This window comes from Mesoplodon mirus (assembly GCF_964341445.2).
Source record: "Mesoplodon mirus genome assembly, chromosome: 5".
NCBI classification, from domain to species: domain Eukaryota; kingdom Metazoa; phylum Chordata; class Mammalia; order Artiodactyla; family Ziphiidae; genus Mesoplodon; species Mesoplodon mirus.
In genome coordinates this window covers 135,147,414-135,169,693 of record NC_138980.1, presented here as the reverse complement: position 1 = coordinate 135,169,693, position 22,280 = coordinate 135,147,414, and the positions used below count along the sequence as shown (strand labels likewise).

Below are 22,280 nucleotides of genomic sequence, written 5' to 3'. Positions count from 1 at the left end.
GCCCTCTGTCCTTGAATCATAGTTACTGGTTTTATGGTCCAGTGCAAATAGTCTTGAACCCTACAGTAGAGACAAGACACCAGCATCGGATGCATCATAAACTGAGCAGTCAAGCTCCTCCCCCCCGCCCCCATACCACAAGGTTTCTTTTTGAGTGGCGATGAGCTATACGTCAAAGCCATGAAAAGAGGACCTTCATTCTGACCTAGGGTGGGTGACACCTCAAAGGTGTTTCTTCTTTTCTTCCACAACTGGATGGGAAACTTTGGGACGGTTACTTGGACAGGCCACCTCTAAGTAGCAACAGAGGTGACACTCTCAGATGAAACACTGAACCCATGCTGTCAATGGCCGACCCCTAAATTCATCCCTCAGCCACGCGCTCCAGCCGGAACTCTCAGAAACCACAGGGTCCTTAATCCATTCCAGCAACAGCGCCAATTTTTGGATGCCAGAGAGGCCGGATGGCACCGGGGCTCGGGTTCCTGCCTCTTCCAGGCCGCACGCCGAAATCAACCGAGACGCAGGCTCGCTGCGACCCGTAGAGCCAGCGTTCCGCTCCCTCGGCCGACCTCACTGCGGGCGGGGCCGCCTCGAGGCAGCGGGGAAAGGCAGGCAGAGGAGGAAGAGACGCGGGAGGAGGAAGAGACGCGGGAGGAGCGCTCTGCGCAGGCGCGCGGCGCCCCGCCTCCCCAGCGTCTGCTCCAGGGCGGGCGGCGCGGGCCCTCCCACTTTCGCCCGCGCCGCCTCACGGCCCCGGCCCTCGCTTCACCCCGACGCCCCGGCGTGCGCGTCCTCCCGCCGGCCTGCAGGCCCGGGGCCTCCGCCTGCCAGCCCTCCGCTGCTCTTCGCGGCCCCGGCTTGCGTTCACGCTGTCGCCCGGGCCGGCGCGGCCGCGGGCAACCGCTCCCCCTCCCACACCTACCCCGTCCCCTCCCCGCCTTTTCCGCCCTCGCGTCCCCCTCCCTCGGCCAGCCGCCGCTGCTCCAGATGAGGTGATGGCAACGGCCAACTTCGGCAAGATCCAGATCGGGATTTACGTGGAGATCAAGCGGAGCGATGGTGAGCCTCGTCGCCGCCCCTGCCGCCCGGGCCCCGCATTCGGGCGTGCACGGAGGGGACGCGGGCGCCTGCTGCCTCATTGATTACTCCGCCGCGCAGTGGGGGCGGGAAGGCGGCGGCGGCGGCGCTTTTGTGTGTGGCGTGTGTGCGAGTGAGGCCAGCTTGGGGTCCGCCCTGGGTGCCGCTGCAGTGCCGGGGCGGGGAGGGGCCCTTCGGGGGGCTGGGCCGGGGGAGGCCGGCGGGGAAGGGCCCTGGTGTAGCGGGCTGCGACTCTGGGGGCTTCGGGCGGGCGCGCTGGCGGGTCCCGGGCCGGGAGCCCTCGCGCCTCCCGCGATCTCCATCCTCCCCGGGGACGCCAGCCCGGGGGGTGGGGGCAGCGGGCTCCGTTAGGGTTGACCCAGCCTTGCGTCTCAACCCGGCCTTTTCATTTTCCGGCCTCATCGCTGCGGGGGTGGGGAGAGCGTGAAGACCAGAGATTTCAGTATTTAGGGAACCGACTGCTGGTTGCAGGCTGAGGTGGGGGAGAAAGGCCAACCCCGCTGGTTTAAAGTGTCTGGCTGTCACGTTTCTTCGTCTGTCGTTTCTCGAGCATGCCTCTTTCTTTTTTGCTAGTCCCTTCCTTGGAAGAAGGATGCGGAGCTTGTCGTGCACAGCCATGAATAAGGGTGCGGATATAAATGGGGAGAAGTATTCGATAAGCTTCTCAAAGGTGATGAGGCTGAAAGGGAAGGAGCGGGATGAACCTAGTCAGTGCGAGGCACTACTGGGAGGGTGGGGCTGGGGGACCGTCTGTTGATATTTTCACACCCTCCGGAGAGGTAACCTAGAGGAAAGTGTAAGACGAGGCACGGGCTTAATTAAAAGGAGAGAGAAAGCCCTAGGCTTCTGTCTCTTTCTATAGGTTTCTCTTGGGGAAAATGTTTTATGTCACTAGCCAGCCAGGCTTGGAAATAGTTTATATTGTAAAGGAGAAACCGCATGGAGAGGGATAAATTATTTTCTTTCAATCCAAGCATTGAAGAAAGTAGAGGTGTGTAATATCGAGAGGTGTGCGATGTTCCTTATACCGTACCTTTAATTTGTGGCTTATTATCGTTTAGCCTAGTCGGTGGTAACTGTCGCTGGTACATCCACACCCTCTTGGTTTCTACCAGGTTTGACCAAGTTATGTGAAGCTGAGATTGACTTTCATGTTATCTATGTGATGTATTGGAAGACCTTGTATAGCTGATGATTTTTTCCCCTTCGTTATATTTGACATAATTTGTGTTAACAACTGGAAGCATTATTATCCTGTATGTGAAAAGATGAATTATACCACTTAGAGCTTTAGAAGTGACCAGCAACACTAGTGGGAAAGAGATGTCTCTTTTACTTGGGTTGGGGTTTCTTTATATTTTCTCTTCAAATAACTTTTCTTAAGCAGTGCTGTTGAGTGCAGTTTCTTTTTTAGGTAAATGCAGGTTCACCGTATACTAGCAAGAGTAGGGTTTATATGTTATTTTAATGTGGGGGGAGGGGCATAAAAATGAGTAAGTTCTTTACATTCTAAGCCTTTAACTATGATTATAGGTGTTACTGTAGAGTCTATCAGAAGTATGATATTTGAAAGGTTTGGATAATCTTATATTTTCTGGGGTAACACCTTTTTATTTAAACGTATCAGACTGGAAACAATTTTGGTTTGGCGGGGTGGTTCTAGGATAGAGGCTTTTAATACTGTTTCTGCCTTAACCTTCTGCCTGTACTAGAAACCCAGACATGTAAGAGCTTTGTGTTCTTACATAAGTGCAAGTAACCTAAAATCACATTTCAAAGCAGTTTGCCCTTGAGAAATAATGGAAATCATTACAATGTACATCATCTCAACTTATAGTCATGTACATATTTATGCTCCTCAGATGCATGGTAGAGTTGAAGGTAACAGATAAGCAGAGAGCTTGAAAAGAAGGGAATGATCATTTGCATTGGGTGGTGGTGTTTCACAGTAGAAATTGATGTCTGGGAGACGCCCCCCAAGCTTTCCCTTTTTCACTTTAAAGAAGCTGCTTTGTTTCTTCCCATTTCTATAGCGTACGTGTTTTAGATAAAACAGTAGTGGTCATTGTAACAGAAATAAACTTTGTAGTTGGTTGAGCACGAATGTAATGCCTGAGACAGTGGAAACCACAGGATGAAGAAGGGCTGCTAGACTGCTGTTAACTGGTGACTTGATGTTTTTCTGCATGCTTGCTAATGGTGATCCTTGTCCTTGTTTCCGAGCATGCTTCTCCCATCCGTTATGTTATATTAAAAAATATATATTCCCAGGTAACTAAAGTAGACTTGTTACTCTCTTTCAATACCCTGCTCAAAACTAATCCCTGATAAGTCTTCATTGATTACTAAGGCTGGATGGCCGGTCAGCCACTGAATTCCTAAGTCATTAGGAGACTCGTGAGACAGCATATTTCCTTAAGTATTAATATTTGGGTACATTTTTCTTAATATTATGTTTTCACACTGACCAGACAAGGGGTAGTGTGGAGAACGCAATTGAGGGATGGCAGCCTCCCCGTGCCCACTTCAACCAGAGCCAGAGCATTAAGGAATTTTAAATTCTCTGAATTCATCTGTGTATCCAATCATGTTCCTAGCTGAGTTCCCTGTATTTAGTTTTTGAGCAAATCATTCATTATTGGATTTTGGTTTTCGAACATTATTTTAATTAACCATTAAGATGAAGTCTTACCTGGAAGGGAGACCCTTGCCTCTGTGCTCATCCTGTGAGCCACTTACTTCCCTCTCTACCCCCCATGCCCACCACACCTCATACAGGCCTCTTATTCAAGACTCCCAGAGTTGTTTGAAACTGAGTGATCTGTGAAGGCTTGCTGACTTTTTTGGTATTCTAAGATTAGAAGTGACAGAGGTTGGGCTTGGACTCCTCAGATTATCCCTAGCCACGGGAGATAACCTGGTGTGAAATTGGACTGCTTTCTGGAAATGAACACTCATGTTTATTTTCTTGCATGTGTCTTCCTATTATCTTTCTGATTCAGTTTCTTTTTGTAATCTAATGACCCTGAAAACTGCATTCTTAACTGTTGTGTAACTAGGTAGTTTTCATTGGGAGATGCTCCCCCCCAAAAAAAAACCACCGTGCACTGTTAAAACATTCCTTATTCGTTTTACGGTACCTGTGACTATTGTTTGCGGGCTGGGGGAGTGATGAGATACGTTTTGAATATTTCAAAGCTGCAGCTATGATGGGATTGTTCTTTGGGGTTTCTTAGTTGCAGGATTGATAAATGCGATCTGAAGAGAATCATACACTATTTCAACCAGACAGATCCTTGGAGATGATCTAGTTCTCATTCTTATAGGTGTGGAAACTGAGTCCCAAGTCACTATAAATGACTTGTCTAGATTCATACACCTTCATACAGTGGCAGCCAGGAACCCGGCTTACATAGCATAGAAACCATACTATCAAGGACTGTGACAGTAGAGGAAGAATTCTCTATTATTTGGGAACCATATACAGCTTTCTACAGCCCAGTAAAGATGTAGGAAATTGCTTCTCACTCATGGGAAAGCCACTAGAGAGCAGTATTATAGAGCCCAATTGGAATGATCCAGTAAAAACTGTTATGGTATGTTTACTAGAAGGTCACAAAACTCAGAATTGTGGGAGAAAAAATATTCCTGTGTCTTAATTAAATGCTGAAAAGAGTGCTTTAATTAAGCATCTGAAATCCAGAGGAAAGTGAATATTTGAAAGGACCCATCAGGAATCTTTGAGTTTGGGGCAGGCAATCTTTAGAAAAGATTTCAATGACTTAATTCTCTACCTACTTTGCCACATATATTCTTCTGCTAGTTCATCTTTACATGTTGTTATATAGGCTTTTGGAGAACAGACTGAATTTAGGTAATAAAAATGAACCACATAACAATATAGTTCCTTTTGGTACAGTTATGTGATTTTGATTATGAAGTGGGTAGAATGGAGGAAATTGTGGACTAGTGATTTCTTTTTACATGGTGATTAGCATGATGATGGTTCTATATATATATATATATATATATGTATGTATTTAGGTCTTCATAGTTTTCCAAATAGTTATCTAATTGAATCCTCACATAAACCCTGTGAGGTAAGTAGGGTAGGGGGTGGCAGATTCATTGTTTTATAGGTGAAGAATCTGAGGTTGGATTACTTGCAAGATCACATGGTTAATAAGAGGCATAGCCTGGACCAAAAACAAAGTCCTTTTACTCCTAGCTCTCTTCAAATGCTGGCACATGTTTGCTGATGATGGTATGAAGTTGATCACTTTGTGTACTTTGATTTTCTTTTTTTTTTCTTTTTTGAGATATGAAAGCCCCTTTTGCTCAGATAACCTACAATTAATAATGTTGCTTAAATTTGCCCTATTGGAGAGACCAAATTGATGTCTGATATTTTATTAACTATAAGCATTAGGATTCAGCAATCTAAGCCTTTAAAGCCCTTTTCTATAGTCAATCACTTGTTGCTTCCAGAACTACCACAGAAAGAAATCTATATTCATTGCCTAGTCACTTGATTCTTATGATAGAAATTTTGGAACTATGGGGAAAGGCACGTTAACAAGGTTAACTTGTTTGTGTGTCAAAAATCTAGAGAAAATAGCAAAGAGCCAGTTAAGCTTGTGTCCCTTCAAATAGGGAAGGAGGCACAAGTGTGGAAAATCCAGAAAAAGATTCCTTGAGAGCTCATCCAGACCCATTCTTTCTAGTCACAAGTATACTTGTCGTTAATATTACATTAATTTTTTGCAAGGCTTAATTTTTGGAATTAACCACCAACCTTGCTTTTAACAGCTCTATCCTGTAACCTAAAATAATCTTTTAAGGTGTTTGTTTGTTTTGATATTGTAGTTTTGAGCTTGAGAATAGATAAAATTTTTAAGCCCTGAGTAAAACTAATTTTCGCTTTTCTGGTCCAATTGTGGAGCAATTGTGGGAAGGTTGCTCTTCTATCACACACCAGCTCTTTTAATTAAAGTAGTACTAATGGTATTGTACTGCCTAAGTGAAAATAGACATTAGAACCTCACCATATTAAATATTTAAGTGCTTGATTACACATAGTGGATGTTGTGCCATGTACGAGAACTAAATACAAGTTCATGGTGATTGGGATTTGTCTAGTGAAAACTTATGCAAAATGAAATGGAGTATCATTTCATTGTTGGTTAACCTTAAGTTTAACTTTTTGCTTCTATCTCCCAAGAGTAAAATGAGGGGAGAGGTGTCCCTTTTAAAAGTTGTGCTTCTAGATCTAGTCCTGGGCTTTCCCATTTTGGGTACTGCTTGTTTTTCTCACTACCTACCTACTGCAATCAAGCTTGCAGTTCAAATGGGCATTTATTAGGGTGTGAGAGTATTTTGGTGTATAGACCTTAAGTGATTATGTCATATCACAAAATAATGTGATCTCATAATTCTCTGTTTTCTTATTATAGAGTTAATTAAGTATACTTTTGTTAACAGTCTGTTAAATATAGGTCATTCTGATGCGTGTTGGAGATACAAAAAAGAATAAGATACACGCACTTCTTGCCCTCAGAAACACATGATTGATAACATAGTATGATTAGTACTGATAGAACTATGCCATTCTGTGTGTACATCATTACCACTTACCTTTTTAGGTTTAGACTCTTAAGACTCTTGAAGTTATGAGTCTTCTGGATGGAAAATACATGTCATACATGCTGTCCTTTTCACCTCCTTTTCCCATGACCAATATCCATTATCTCTCGTGGCATGCCTTCCTGATAAACCCATATATTCAGTCTCAGAATTCTTCTTAAAAGACAGCAGCACCAGTCCTGGTGGCCCTTGTCAGTCAATTGAAATTGGCATTATTTGTCATTACTGGCCTATTTTCTGTTCTCTAATACTCATTTGAGTTTTGACTTTATAACTTTTAACCTTTGTTTTGATACTTAAAGGAATAAGGTTTATTCCATTTTAAATTTCTGGCAGACCAGTCCCTGGCAGCAGATTCCTCTCTAGATATCCTTTGTTGGGGTGCTTGTAAACGCAGGGACCAAGGAAGCAGATAGAGCCAGCTGATGGTGCTTCTGTGTAATTTGGGAACAGCCTCTTCACGCAGTGTGGCCAAGGGACTATGAGAACCAGGCACCTCCCTGGGCTATATTTTACTTACTTTCAAAGACTTTTTCTCCAGGTTTTTATTGGTTTTGGCATTAATTTTAACCAGATTTCATCTATATAAAATTTTTTAAAGGAAGGGTTGGATCAGGATGGGATACACTTCTGGTGAAATTTGTTGAGTGTCTACATTATGCAAAGAATGACCCCTTTGATTAGAACTCTTGGCCAGGAGCTATCTACTCAGCCTCATCCAGATAGCTTGTATCTTCCAAACTGCCACTTGAGTTTTGTTTCTTTCTTAAAAAGTGAATCCAGGTGTTAATCTTGATACCTGAAGGGATTTAACATTTGTGCCCTTTATAAGTCAGTTGCTTTGCTAAATCCAGTATCTCGTTTGACTTTCATGACAACCCTATAATGTAGACAGTATCTTCCCATTTTACAAGAGAAACCCTGTGCTCAAGTGTATAAACTACTGTAAAGTGTTTAAGCCTCATGAAGGAGCATTTTAGATATTTGCATTATATATATTGGTCAAGGCTATGTGGTAAGTGTATTTCTGGGATGTGGGATATGGATATATTTAGAGAACATATTGGATAAATGTTATGGGAGTTCTGTTTCTAGCCTGGGTAGGATTAGTGTAGTGGTTCACAGCCCTGACTGCTTATTAGAATCACCTGTGGGGCTTTGGAAACAAACAACCAAACATAAACAACTCCCCACCTATCACTACCGGTATCTGGGTCCTTTGCCTAGAGATTCTATTTTAATTGGTCTGATATGGAGCCAGGGCCTCAGTATTTTATTTTAAGACATCCCATACGCTGGTGAAACTTAACTTCACACACTGGTGATTTCAGTGTGCACCCAGGGTTGTGATCCATTATTTTAGAAAAAGTAGCATCTCCTAACAGTAATCTGTCAAAGCCTCATGGCAAGTGAAGTTTTAATGATGGGAGGAAGATGACCAGTAGATTGCCTTGGGGGAAGGAGGCATTCTAGGCCTGTGGCACAACATGTGAACTGCAAATGGAGGGCTGTCAGGTAAAGGGCATTTAAAACAGGCATACCAGAGGGTGATAGATGAGGAAAGGAAGGAAGGAGGAGTAATCTGGGACACCTTATTAAAGACTTGGCAACGAAGGTAAGGTAAGGCATCTTGGAATTAATTTCTAGGACACTTGGAAACTACTGTAGGACTTAATCTCCTAAGAGCAGTAATAGGAGTTAGCTAGTGATTAGTGATAGATTAGAGGGAGAGTAGTACTGAAAATGAGAGCTAGAAAGGATAAGATTGCATTAGTCAAGGAGGGTAAGCAGTGGTTAAGGAACAGATGAAATACAGAACACTGTAAAAAGAATTGATGCTATAGTCAATATATCACTTGTGCTGAATAAAGGGCAGATGTGTTGAAAGGAATAGATTTAACATTTGGGAAGGCTGAGTGTTGGTTATAAAATTTCTTCAATCTGTTTAATCAAGCTAATCCTATTCACAAATACAGCCTAGAGGACTGCAGAGCCAGTGTACAATGTGCTATCAAAGAGCATCCAACTCAAGACTGTTCATAGTTTTTGCCATTAGTATCTTAAAAATAAGTGAGCCTAAGGTATGAGTCACTTCCAATAAATGTTTATATGTAGATCAGGAATTTACTTAAGCTGTAACGCTTTGCCTACTTAAGAAGACTCAGTTATAGTATATTAGCCAAGACCCTCTCAGAACTCCTAGAAGAGAATGGGAAGGAAAAACAGTACTTAAAGGATCTGGCTTCGGCTCTTTAAGGGATGGAGTGTTTTGATTCTTAAAATGTACCTGCTCTCCTTTACTTCTCCTTTGCTCTTATTTTTGGCCTATTTTTTTCTGCCCTGGCTTTTGCCTTCCCTTTTCATCCTCAAGATTCTGAATGTCATTTCAGCATTTAGAATCTCTTAACTACTATTTGCAATTTAGGACTTAAAAATGGGTAAGCAAAGGATGAGTAGAGAGAGCCCAGTGGATTTTTAGGGCAGTGAAATTATTCCTTATGATACTGTAATGGTGAATACATGTTGTAAATTTGTCAAAACTCAAAGAAGATACACCACCAAGAATGCACTCTAATGTAAAATATGTACTTTGAGTATTAATGACGTGTCAGTATAGGTTCGTTGATTGTAATAAGTGTACCCTGTGTGGGATGTTGATAGTATGGGAGGCTGTGGGTATGTGGGGACAAGGGATATATGGGAATTTTCTGTACCTTCTGTCTAATTTTGCCACGAACCTAAAACTGCTCTTAAAAAACATCTACTTTTAAAAGGGAGGGAGGTATGCAAACTTCGGGCGAACTTCGTGTGTTAAAAGTCGGAGCTACTCTCTAAATAATGGACCAACTAGTGACAAGAATTTATAATATTTTAAGAATCAGGATCAACCCAGTAGGGTTGCAGTTAAGGTAAATTTTTGCTCTTCATTTTTGTTATCCTTAGTCTGTTGGCCAATATGAGATACTTAGGGTTTGCTGACAAAATTTTTAAATGAGCTGTAGTGCAATGAGAGGATTCAGATAAGCTTAGCAACTTTACCTCCATCTCTTTACTTTGGCCCATGGACATTTTGAGTTTATAGCTCAAATAGCATGACAAATGTCCAAGCATTGTATTAGAAGCTTCATCCTTGAAATTGACCAGGGTTTAATTTAAACAAGAGTTTACCTGTTCTAGTTAAACTATAGGTAATTCTTGATGTAAGATATGCATATGAAATCTAATTATGTCATCCTATGAAAAGTGAGTTGGGAACGCAAACAGCATTAAATTTTGCGGGGTGGGGAAGGTAGTATTTTTAAGCCTGTAGTTTACTATGGACTGCTAAAGGGAAATGGATATAGTGATTTACCTATATGGTTTTTAGGAAATTAGAACCAATTTGAGGCCCTAATTAATGAGGTAAGTCTTAGAATTTAGCCACAGACAGCTCTCTGATGAAATACTGCTATTGGTCAAAACTTGCTTATATTTCTACAGTGAGGAAATTGACTTGTCCAAGGTCATACATAAAGTAGCAAATATGACATCAGAACATAGATTATCTGCCTCGAAAGTCCTGTACATTCTAATTCCTTTAGAGTTCTTTGTGTACTATGAATGTTCCAGGCATTGGAAGTCAGGTCATTAATTAAATAATGCTTTCTTTTTTTTTCTATAGTATAGATTGCCTTCAGGTGTTTTTATTAATCCAGCTAGCATTTGCAGCATGACCATTATTATGAGTCCCTTCATCTGATGCCTTTGAGGGAATAGGTATAGGACTTTCCCCTAGAATAGGCTACTTTGTCAGTTACAACAGAATATTAAATAGCTATTGTACTCAGTGCAGGTACTCTGGCTATATAATTTCTTTTGAAAAAAAGTTCTAGGGACTTTCTTGGTGGTCCAGTGGTTAAGATGCTGTGCTTCCAGTGCAAGGGGCATGGGTTCGATCCCTGCTCGGGGAACTAAGATCCTACATGCCACGCGGCCAAAAAAAAAAAAAAAAGTCCTAGACTATTCGAGTCTGTCTGCATTGCCTAAGTTTAGGCCCTCGCTCCCACATTTTCCAAAGTTTGGACAAGTACATACGCTAGCATGTGAAAGAATGCTTCTTATTAGATGAGCAACTTTATTGTCAGGAAAATACAATATTAGACCTACTTGCTAGGAGTCCACTGGTATTATTGATTAATTGGGGCGCCTGTCTAGATTCAGTGATCTTTATTTTTATGAAACTGTTCTTTGAAATTGTTTTGGGATAATATGTGTGTTGCATTTTTACAAATTATTTTCCAGTTATAGGTGATATTGAGAGTTGATTACAGTATGGCCCTAGACGTTGGGATGTATGTAGTTTTATTGAGTGATACACATCAGAAAGTCTACAAACAATAAATGCTGGAGAGGGTGCGGAGAAAAGGGAACCCTCCTACACTATTGGTGGGAATGTAAATTGGTGCAGCCACTATGGAAAACAGTATGGAGGTTCCTTAAAAACTAAAAATTAACACAACATTGTAAATCAACTATACTTCATTTAAAAAAAACAAAATGAAACTGAAAGTAGAGTTACCATATGACCCAGCAATCCCACTCCTGTGCGTATATCCAGAGAAGGCAAAAACTCTTAACTTGATGCATCCCAGTGTTCATAGCAGCACTATTTACAATAGCCAAGACATGGAAGCAATCTAAGTGTCCATAAACAGATGAATGGTCAAAGAAGTTGTGTGTGTGTGTGTGTGTGTGTGTGTGTACACACAGAATGGAATATTAATCAGCCATGAAAGAGAATGAAATATTGCCATTTGCAGCAACTTGGATGGACCTAGAAATTAACATACTGGGCAATTCCCTGGTGGTCCAGTGGTTGGGACTCAGTGCTTTCACTCCGTTGTCCTGGGTTCAATCCCTGGTTGGGGAACTAAGATACCACAAGCCATGCGGCACAGCCAAAAAAAGAAATAATCATACTAAATGAAGTAAGTCAGACAGAGAAAGACAAATATTATATGATATCACTTATATGTGGAATCTAAAAACCAACACAAATGAACTTATTTACAGACTCACAGACATAGATAAAACTTATGGTTACCACAGGGGAAGGTAGGGGGAGGATAAATTAGGTGTATGGGATTAACAGAAACACATCACTATATATAAAATAGATAAACGACAAGGATTTACTGTATAGCACAGCGAACTATATTCAATGTCTTGTAATAAGCTATGATGGAAAAGAATCTGAAAAAGAATATATATGTATGTATAACGGAATCACTTTGCTGTATACCTGAAACTAGCACAATGTTGTAAATCACCTATAGTTCAGTTAACAAGAAAAGAAAAATTCTTGGTGTAAAACTAAAATGTCACTACGGTTTAAAAAAAAAAAAGAGTGATACATTTCTTTTAACCTTACATGCCCTTTCGGGTTTAATTAAGAGCCATTTCTTAACAAAATTAAAATTAAATAAAACTTATTTTCCTCCTACCACTCATACCTTTCCTTCTTAATCTATGCAGTTGCATCCTTATCTCTCCATTTTCTAAATGTTGGTGTTCTTCAGGGCTTGGTCCTAACCCTGCAGTACTTCTTGCACAGTATTCTCTCTGGGTGAACTAAATGCTTCTCTTCACCTCAGGCTAGTTGAAGACACATTCTGTTTGTATGTCTAATGAATTACTAATTATCTCCACTTGGATAGCTCATAAATACCTCAAATACAGCATGTCCAAAATTGAACCCATTCCCCATTCCCCAAATCTATTCCTTCAGTATCTCTCATTACTTTCATTCACCGTGTTACCCCAGTCAGAAACCTAGATGTCTTCCTTGACTCCTTGTTCTGTCTTGACCTTGTTTCTTCTCATCAGGTTCTCCTCACTGCTCAAGTACCTCTTCAGTCCTTACATTTTTCCATCCCTCTACTATACTTTGGTCAGGCTAGCATTATGTCTCATCTGTACTGCTGCAACAAATTCCTAATAAATTCTTAAGATCTCTCTACCTTTGGTTGATTACTCTTTCAGAATAACCTTTCAAACATGATCACCTGCTTAAAACTTTCTGATAACTTCCTTTACCTCTCTTACCCTTTGGATAAAAAAACCCCAGCTCTGTAACATAGGCTACTGTAGACCCTGAACAATCTGACTTTCCTCTCCAGTCTCATTTCTTGCCACTTACCTGAGGCACTCCAGACACTGAGCTCTTAGAACTTGTACCTAACCTATCTAACTGCTGTTGCTTTTTTGTGTATGTTAAACACTTCATCCTTCTTTGATTCCTAGACCAGGATGGGTCCCCTGCTTTATGTTCTCTGAGTCCCCTCTATTTACTCTGTCAGAACACTCATGGGACAGTATTATGTGTTTAATTGTCTTTGGTCAGACTCAAGTTTCATCATATCCCCAGTGCCTAGCAGAGGATCTCTACACCCTTAATAAATTATCTGTTTGCTGAACCAGTGATTAAATGAATATCTAGCTGTGCTATTCTTTCACTACTCTGTCTATTCAAATTTTGACATTCTGGTAAAAATTGATTTGTGTTCATCCTCCAGGCATCAAAAGTATGACATAACAAAGTATGTGTCATTGCTTTAAACGTATACTTTCTTTTTTAAATTTAATTACCTGTTTTGAGTAGCAACGTGTGTAAATGTGTACCTTTTCCCTACAGACGGCATATTGTACACACTGGTGCTTCTTAATTTTATTTTCACTTAATAATAACAAAAATATCTTAGAGAACCTTTCAGTACATAAATAACAGTCTCATTCTTTTTCTTTTTTTAAAATTTTTATTTTATATTGGGAGTATAGTTGATTAACAATGTTGTGTTAGTTTCAGGTGTACAGCAGAGTGTTTCAGTTATACATGTACATGTATTATTCTTTTTCAAATTCTTTCCCCATTTAGGTTATTACAGAATATTAAACAGAGTTCCTTGTACTATACAGTAGGTCCTTGTTGGTTATCTATTTTAAATATAGCAGTGTGTACATGTCAATCCCTAACTCCCAGTCTGTCCCTCCCCCGCTTCCTCCCTGGTAACCGTAAATTCGCTCTCTAAGTCTGTGAGTTTGTTTCTGTTTTGTAAATAAGTTCATTTCTATCTTTTTTTAGATTCTGCATATAAGCGATATCATATGATATTTGTCTTTTTCTGACTTACTTCACTTACTCATTCTTTTTCATAGCTGCATTTTATTAGTGATTATATATACCACAATTAAGATTATGCCCATTCTTTAGCTACTGTACAGCTAGTACTGTACTGAATAATCTTGAGCTTATGTCATTTTTTACATACATGACTACATCTGTAGGATAAAGTCCTAGAAGGAGAATTGCTGGGTCAGAGAATTGTACATTTTAAATTTTGATAGATCTTGCCAGTTTGCTTCTATAGAGAGTGTGTGAATTTACCTTCCTATCTGCAGAAGTGCCTGTTTCCTCATATCCTTGTCCATACAGTGTACAAACATACGTTTTTGAGGTTAGCTTGGATTATGAAGTTCATACTGTGCCTATAGAACGTTTGTTTTGTTTTTTTTTTCCTGAAGTTAAATGGCCCTTAAAAGATAACAGGTTTGGGTTTCCCTGGTGGCGCAGTGGTTGAGAGTCCGCCTGCCGATGCAGGGGACACGGGTTCGTGCCTCGGTCTAGGAAGATCCCACATGCCGCGGAGTGGCTGGGCCCGTGAGCCATGGCCGCTGAGCCTGTGCGTCCGGAGCCTGTGCTCCGCAACGGGAGAGGCCACAACAGTGAGAGGCCCGCGTACCGCAAAAAAAAAAAAAAAAAAGAATCTGCCTGCCAATGCAGGGGACACGGGTTCAAGCCCTGGTCCGGGAAGATCCCATGTGCCGCGGGGCAACTAAGCCCCTGTGCCACAGCTACTGAGCCTGCGCTCTAGAGCCCAGATGCTGCAACTACTGAAAGACCTCGCGCCTAAAGCCCGTGCTCCGCAAGAAAGAGAAACCACCACAGTGAGAAGCCCGTGCACTGCAGCGAAGAGGAGCCCCAGCTCGCCGCTACTAGAGAAAGCCTGCATGCAGCAACGAAGACCCAACGCAGCCAAAAATAAGTAAATTTATTAAAAAAAAAAAAAGATAACAGGTTTAATTTTTAAAGTGTTTATGAGGTCTGGACATATAATGAAAAACATTCAAGTTCTAGTGTGTGATTATGAGAAGAAAGTGATTTTTTTAATTAAAAAATTTGAAAAATGGACATTATAGTTTTTGGGTTTTTTTTACGGTACGCGGGCCTCTCACTATTGCGGGCTCTCCCGTTGCGGAGCACAGGCTCCGGACGCACAGGCTCAGCGGCCATGGCTCATGGGCCCAGCTGCTCCACGGCATGTGGGATCCTCCCGGACCGGGGTACGAACCCGTGTCCCCTGCACCGGCAGGCGGACTCTCAACCACTTCGCCACCAGGGAAGCCCACATTATAGTTTTTAACCTAATAAACTTGAACAGCCTTACTAAATAATAGTTTAGATTGGGAGCTTTGAGACTCTGAATACAGTTAAATAGTTTATGCTAATGAAGTACTTGCCTGTATTTCTATCAGTTTGTACTTAGTTAACTCCCTTAAGTAAATTGTCTCTCTATTGAGGGCAGAATCAATAAACTTAATCTCTGTAGAGACAGAAAGTAGATTAGTGATTGCTTATGATTGTTAGTGATTATTGGAGGAAGGGGAGGGTAATATAGCTCAAGGATAACAGTGTCTTTTTGAGGTGATTAAAATGTTATAAAATTGACTATGGTAATGGTTATAAATATCTGAATATGCTAAAAACATTAAATTGTATGCTTTAAGCGATGAATTGTATGTTATGTGAGTTATACCTCAATAAAGTTTTTTTTTAAACCTTTTCTTAGGCCAAAATGGTGAATTGTTACTTAAATTTGCATTATTACTGGTAAAGGTGAAGTTTTGTTTTTTTTTTTTGCTAATTGTAATCTCCTCCTGTTTCTAAAATGGTTTTCTTGGGCTTGATCGTACTGTGTTATATGAGTTCTCTTCTTTTTGAACTATTCTTCTTAATCTCCTAAATTCATGCTCCTTATCAACTTCTTAAATGTTAATGTTTCCCAGAGTTCTGTTATTGATCATCTCCTATTTCCCTGTGTTCTTTTTAGTTAGTTACCTTTTTCAAAAAACTGAGGTGTAATTCACATAGCGTAAAATTCACCCTTTTTAGGCAACAAAACAAAAGTAAACAAGTGGGACTACATCAAACTAAAAACCTTCTGCACAGCAAAAGAAAGCATCAACAAAATGAAAAGACAACCTACGGAACAGGAGAAAATATTTACAAACCATATATCTGATAAGGATTTAATATCCAAAATATTTAAAGAATTTAATAGCAAAAAATAAATCTGTTTAAAAAATGAGCCAAGGATTTGAACAGACATTTTCCTAAAGAAGACATCTGTATAGATGGCCAACAGGTACATGAAAAGATGTTCAGTATCACTAATTATTAGGGAAATGCAAATCAAAACTACAATGAGATATCATCTTACCTGTTAGCATGACTATTATCAAAAAGTCAAAAAATAAGTGTTGGTGAGGATGTAGAAAAAAGGAAACCCTCGTGTACTGTTGGTGGGAATGTAAATTGGTGTGGCCACTATGGAAAACAGTATGGAGGTTCCTTAAAAAATTAAAAATAAAACTACCATATGATCTAGCAATTCTACTTCTGTGTATTTGTTGGAAGGAAACAAAATTCTATCTCAAAAAAAAATCTGTATCCCTATGTTCATTGCAACTTTTTACAATAGCCAAGACATGGAATCAACTAAAGTGTCCATCAGTGGTTGGATGGATAAAGAAGATACAAGGTGTGTGTGTGTATATACATAATACACAATGGAATATTACTCCACCGTAAAAAAAGAATGAAGTCTTGCCTTTTGCAACAACATGGATGGACCTTGAGGGCGCTATGTGAAGTGAAATAAGACAGTGAAAGACAAATACCATATGATCTCACTTATATGTGAAATCTAAAAACAAAACAAAGCAAAAAACCAAACTCAGGTGCCTAAAACAGATTGGTAGTTGCTAGAAGTGGGAGGTGGTGGGGAATGAGGGGGTAGGTGAAATGGAAGAAGGGAATCAAAAGGTACAAACTTACAGTTATTCAATAAATGTCATAGGATATAATGTACAGCATGGTGACTATAGTTAATAATACTGTATTGTATATTTGAAAGTTGCTAAGACTGTAGATTTAAAAGTTCTCATCACAAGAAAAAAAATTTGTAGCTGTGTGTGGTGATGGATGTCAACTTATTGTGATCATATCACAATATATACAGATCATTATGTTGTACACCTGAAACTAATATAGTGTTATATATCAATTATATCTCCGTAAAGAAAAGGAAAAAAATTAAATTCCAGATGAGGGGAAAAAATTCGCCTTTTTAAAGGGGACAATTCAGTGATTTTAAGTATATTCCCAAAGTTGTGTGACTATTATCACTGATTTCAGAACATTTGCATCGCTCCAAAAAGAAACCCATACCCATTAGCAGTCACTCTGCATTCCTCCTTCACTCCAGCCCCTAACATCTACTAATCAACTTTCTGTCTTTATGGATTTGCATGTTCTGGACATTACATATAGGTGGAACCATACGATATGTTACCTTTAATGTCTAACTTCTTTCACTTAGCATAGTCTGTGCTCAGAGTTTATCCATGTTGTAGCATGTTTCAGTATTTTATTCTTTTCTGTGCCTGAATAACAATCCATTTTACTTATTCATTCATCAGTTGATATTTGAGTTGTTTACAGTTTTTTTTGCTATTGTGAGTAGCATTCACCTACAAATTTTTGTGTGGACGTATGTTTTTTAGTTTCCTTGGGTGTATATATATATATACCTAGGAGTGGAATTGCTGGGTCATGTGGTAACTCTATGTTTAACATTTTGAGGAAGTGTCATACTGTTTTCCATGGCTACACCATTTTACGCTCTAACCAATAATATTTGAGGGTTCCAGTTTCTCCACATCCTTGCCAAAACTTGTTACTGTCTTTTATTATAGCTATTCTCATGGGTGTGAATGTGCTTACTAGCCATTTGTATATCTTCTTTAGAGAAACGTCTCCTCAAATTCTTTGCCCATTAAAAAAATTAGGTTATTTATCTTTTTATTGTTGAGCTGTAAAAATTCTTTAAATATTCTGGAAACTGTTTTATATGCATTGCAGATATTTTCACCTATTGCATGGGTTGTCTTTTCTCTTTCTTGATTAGTATCCTTTGAAGCACAACAGTTTTTAATTTTGATGAAGTCCAATTTATCGTTCTTTTCTTTTGTTGCTCTGCTTTTGTTATATCTAAGAAACCATTGCCTAATTCAAAATGTGATCTACTTTTATGTCCTTTTACCTCTGTAGTCCTTTCCATGACCTATATCACCTAAAATATTTACATATGTTCTTGATCCTAACACCCATTCTTGACCTTTGAACATAGAGAGCAGATTATTTTAGCATTGTTAGCAAGTATACTGCAGTTTTTTTGTTTTTTTTTTTTGTGGTATGCGGGCCTCTCACTGTTGTGGCCTCTCCCGTTGCGGAGCACAGGCTCCGGACGCGCAGGCTCAGCAGCCATGGCTCACGGGCCCAGCCGCTCCGCGGCATATGGGATCCTCCCAGACCGGGGCACGAACCCGCATCCCCTGCATTGGCAGGCGGACTCTCAACCACTGCGCCACCAGGGAGGCCCTGCAGTTTTTTGATACAGGATTAATAAGGCTTTGGGATGTATTGGAATCCTAGTTGTGAAGTCATCTGTCTTTGTTACAAGAGTTGAAGGATTCCTATTATATGTGTAGGTGTGCATATGTAGTATAATATGTCTGGGATTTAGAGGAACCATAGACAGCACAAAATCAAGCATAGAGAGCTACGTGGGAAGTAGAGTTTAAACTTGAATTATGGTAAAGATGATTTATTTTGGTTTGGTTTCTTTCATGATCATATCCTCAATATTATTTTAAAACAGATCAATGGCATGTAGTTCAGTTTATTAAAAACCCTTCCAGCTATACTAAATTGTCTGGGAAAAGAGGAAAATAAATTCATAAGAAGGTATTTCTTTTTAAAAAGAGAATGTAAAAACCCCGTAAAATTACATCTGCATACATACTGAAGTTAAATATGGATGAATTGATATGATATCTGGGATTTGCTTCAAAGTAATACAGTCGTGGTGGGAGGAATGGCAATAGGATTGGCCATGTGTTAAAATTAATGAAACTAAATGAAGAGTATTTGGTATTTATAGTATGTTTGTAATTTTCATAATAGATTTAAAATTTTTAAATAAAAACTTTTTAAAATGCCCCCTCAAACCTAATCTTTCTCTTTAGTTTCAGGTCCACCTTCTAGATACTACCACATGGATTTCCTGCTGGTATTTCTAATTAAACTCATCAAAATGGAATCCATTGCCTTTATCTCCAGATTTCTACATTTTTGTGTTCCTTATATTGGTTAATAGAAGCACCATATACCTGGTTTCCCAAGATAGAAACTTCAGACATTGCCAACTTCCCTAATTCCTTGAAGACTTTTGCTCCTGACTCACTGTTATTCTCTCCTACCCTATTCCTATCATATTTTTTGGTAATTGTATCATTCATATATAGATGATCTTTCTAGTACCCTCTCCTCTCAGTTCTTTGGATTGCTTTCCTCCCTCCCTCCTTCACTCCCTCTCTCCTTCCCTCCCTCCCCCTTGCCCCCCCCCTTCCTTCCTTCCTTTCCAGTGATCTTACCCTTGGCCTTAATTAGCACACTATATTCCTGACATCTTCATAATCTCAGTTTCATGCATCCCAGTTTTCAGTCACCATTCTGTCTTTCCAGCGTATTCCCTCTAGTATCCTGACTCCACTAATCTTTTGACTCCACCAGGATTTATAATCCTACTACTTTTTATTGTTCCTGTCTTTCACTCATGAACTCACTTTCTAATAAACCCTCCCTTATATGTGTAACTTATACTCCCTTGCCCCCTCTCTTGATCGGCAAAACCTCAGATCACTCCCTTCTACATGTTTTAAACCTCCTTGCCCTTTCTAGGTTGTCTGAAAATGACTGGAGGGAAAAAATCATAATTATGCTTACTGGTCACAATTTAAATTCATGGCTACTTTCCTTGAATGAGCAATCATATCTCTAGCCCATTCATTCTTTCCTAGCTAACTTTTGTCATAAAATCCTTAGTGTTTATTTACTCACCCACACTCTCAGCAGATGACCTTGCTTCCCTTTTCCCCACTGAGAAATATAAGCAATCAGAAAAGAACTTTTACAAATCTGCTGTATCTAACCAAGTACCAGTATCTGCACCTGTAAATCTGCCTTCCTTACTTTGCCATGGATAAACTTTTTCTGTTCCCATTTTAGGCCAATTTCCTTTACTTGTTCACTATATCCTATGCCTTTTCACCTGTCCAAAATTACTACTTCATCCATTCTCTCTTTGTGCTGTATCTATATCTATCTTTTTTTTTTTTTGCGGTACGCGGGCCTCTCACTGTTGTGGCCTCTCCCGCTGCAGAGCACAGGCTCCGGACGTGCAGGCTCAGCAGCCATGGCTCACGGGCCCAGCCGCTCCGCGGCATGTGGGATCTTCCCGGACCGGGGCACGAACCCGTGTCCCCTGCATCGGCAGGCGGACTCTCAACCACTGCGCCACCAGGGAAGCCCAATATTTTCTTTTTTACTGAATTATTTCCATCAGCATATTGGAATGTTATTTCTCTCATCTGAAAAAGTGATAACTCTTAATCGCACTTTCACTTTTAGACATTGCTTTTGTTTTACTTGATCTGTTAACGGCATTTGACACAGTTGATTCATTCTCTCTTCCTTGAAATACCTTCTTCACTTGACTTTTAAGACTTTACTCTTTGGATTTTTCTTATTTTCTCTGGCAACTTCTTGATCTTCTTTGCTGGTATCTCATTAACTCCCTGACTCTATACATTGAAGACCAGGATGTCTACCCTCATTCTCTTGGTGATCACATCCACTTTCCTTGCCTTAAGTACTGTCTATATCAGTGTTTTCCAGACCTTTTTTTCATTATTGCCCTTCTCCAAAGAGCTGTTTTAAATTTTTTCCCCTAATCACACTGTCCCATGAAACTTTGATACTACCTATACTCTGTATTTGTTTATGTGTTATGTGCTTCTATGACTCTACTTTTCTTTGTATACCTTTTGCTCTAGCCACACTGAATTTGCTATTCCACATTTTACCTTAGTGGTAAAAGGGTTTAAAGGAGTGATTATCTGTTCTCTTAATCCACATTGGCCAGGCATTAAAAGTAGAAATTTCCCTGGGTTAGAGCCACTACCATCATAGGTTTCCATAGTAGAGTGGAGCAGAGATTGGTTGTGATGACAGATTCCTGGGAGAAGTAGTGACATTGCAATCATGGATTGAGATTTTGGCACAGGACGGGGAATGTGCCCTGTTTATATTTGTATTCCTACTTCCTGATTATGTCCTCTACCATTTGAAAGAGGACATATTAGTCTGCATAGGCTGCTATAACAAATAATGTTATAATGCTTTATAATGTTACAATGTTAAATAATGTTATAATGTTACAATGTTTTATAATGTTTTTGGCAGCTTTCTGAGTTATGTTTAAATTTTGTTAATAAATATATGCACAGATCTACATTACCTGGGTTACTGCTGTTGGAAACGGTTGAAAAACATTCCAAAATATCCCTAGCTCTTGTTAGGATGTATTTAAGCATAACAGAAGATGATATGTACATGTAGATATAAAAAGTTCCCAGAATAATGCAGCTGTATTGGTATGGAATTCCCTTTTGAGTAAATAGGAATTTAAGCCAGAGAGCAATTAGATAGCATTGCTCGATATATGCAGCAGGTATCTGTGAAAAGTAGTTCTTCAAAACTTTGGATTAGTTCTTGCTTCGGGAGCATGTATCCTAAAAGACTTTGGACTGTCAGCAACGTGTTATTTTAACACCACCACTATAAAACTTTGCAAGTCTTTTATCGTTAAACAAATGAATAAAGGTGTATTTTGGATATTCTGTCACCTAGGAGAATGATCTTTTAATTAAAATGTATTGAGATTTATTTAGTTATTAAACTTTAGTTAATAAACTTAATGAAGTTTTTTTAAGTGCTGTTTTCTAAGGTTGGTTTGTTTGTTTACATTTTCACTAATTCAGCTAGAACCCTAATCAGTTAACTTATGATTTTAGAAATTCAGTTTTTATGTTTTCTTTACTAGTGGTTTTGGACACTTTTTTTTTTTTTTTTTTTTTTTGCTGTACGCGGGCCTCTCACTGCTGTGGCCTCTCCCGTTGCGGAGCACAGGCTCCGGACACACAGGCTCCGCGGCCATGGCTCGCGGGCCCAGCCGCTCCGCGGCATGTGGGATCTTCCGGGATCGGGGCACGAACCCGTGTCCCCTGCATTGGCAGGCGGACTCTCAACCACTGCG

At 39.9% G+C, this 22,280-nt stretch overlaps 1 protein-coding gene across 2 annotated transcripts in view; it reads left to right on the top strand.

Moving 5' to 3' along the window:
• The first annotated feature begins 739 nt into the window (after nucleotides 1-739).
• The window catches only part of KIF2A (kinesin family member 2A), a 70,666-nt gene continuing 49,125 nt past the window's right edge, over nucleotides 740-22,280 (top strand). For both annotated transcript variants that reach the window (XM_082624145.1, XM_082624144.1), the window contains exon 1: nucleotides 740-1,062. In XM_082624145.1, coding sequence (XP_082480271.1) covers nucleotides 999-1,062 — 64 coding nt within the window. In that variant the 5' untranslated portion in view covers nucleotides 740-998. The remainder of the gene's footprint in view (nucleotides 1,063-22,280) is intronic.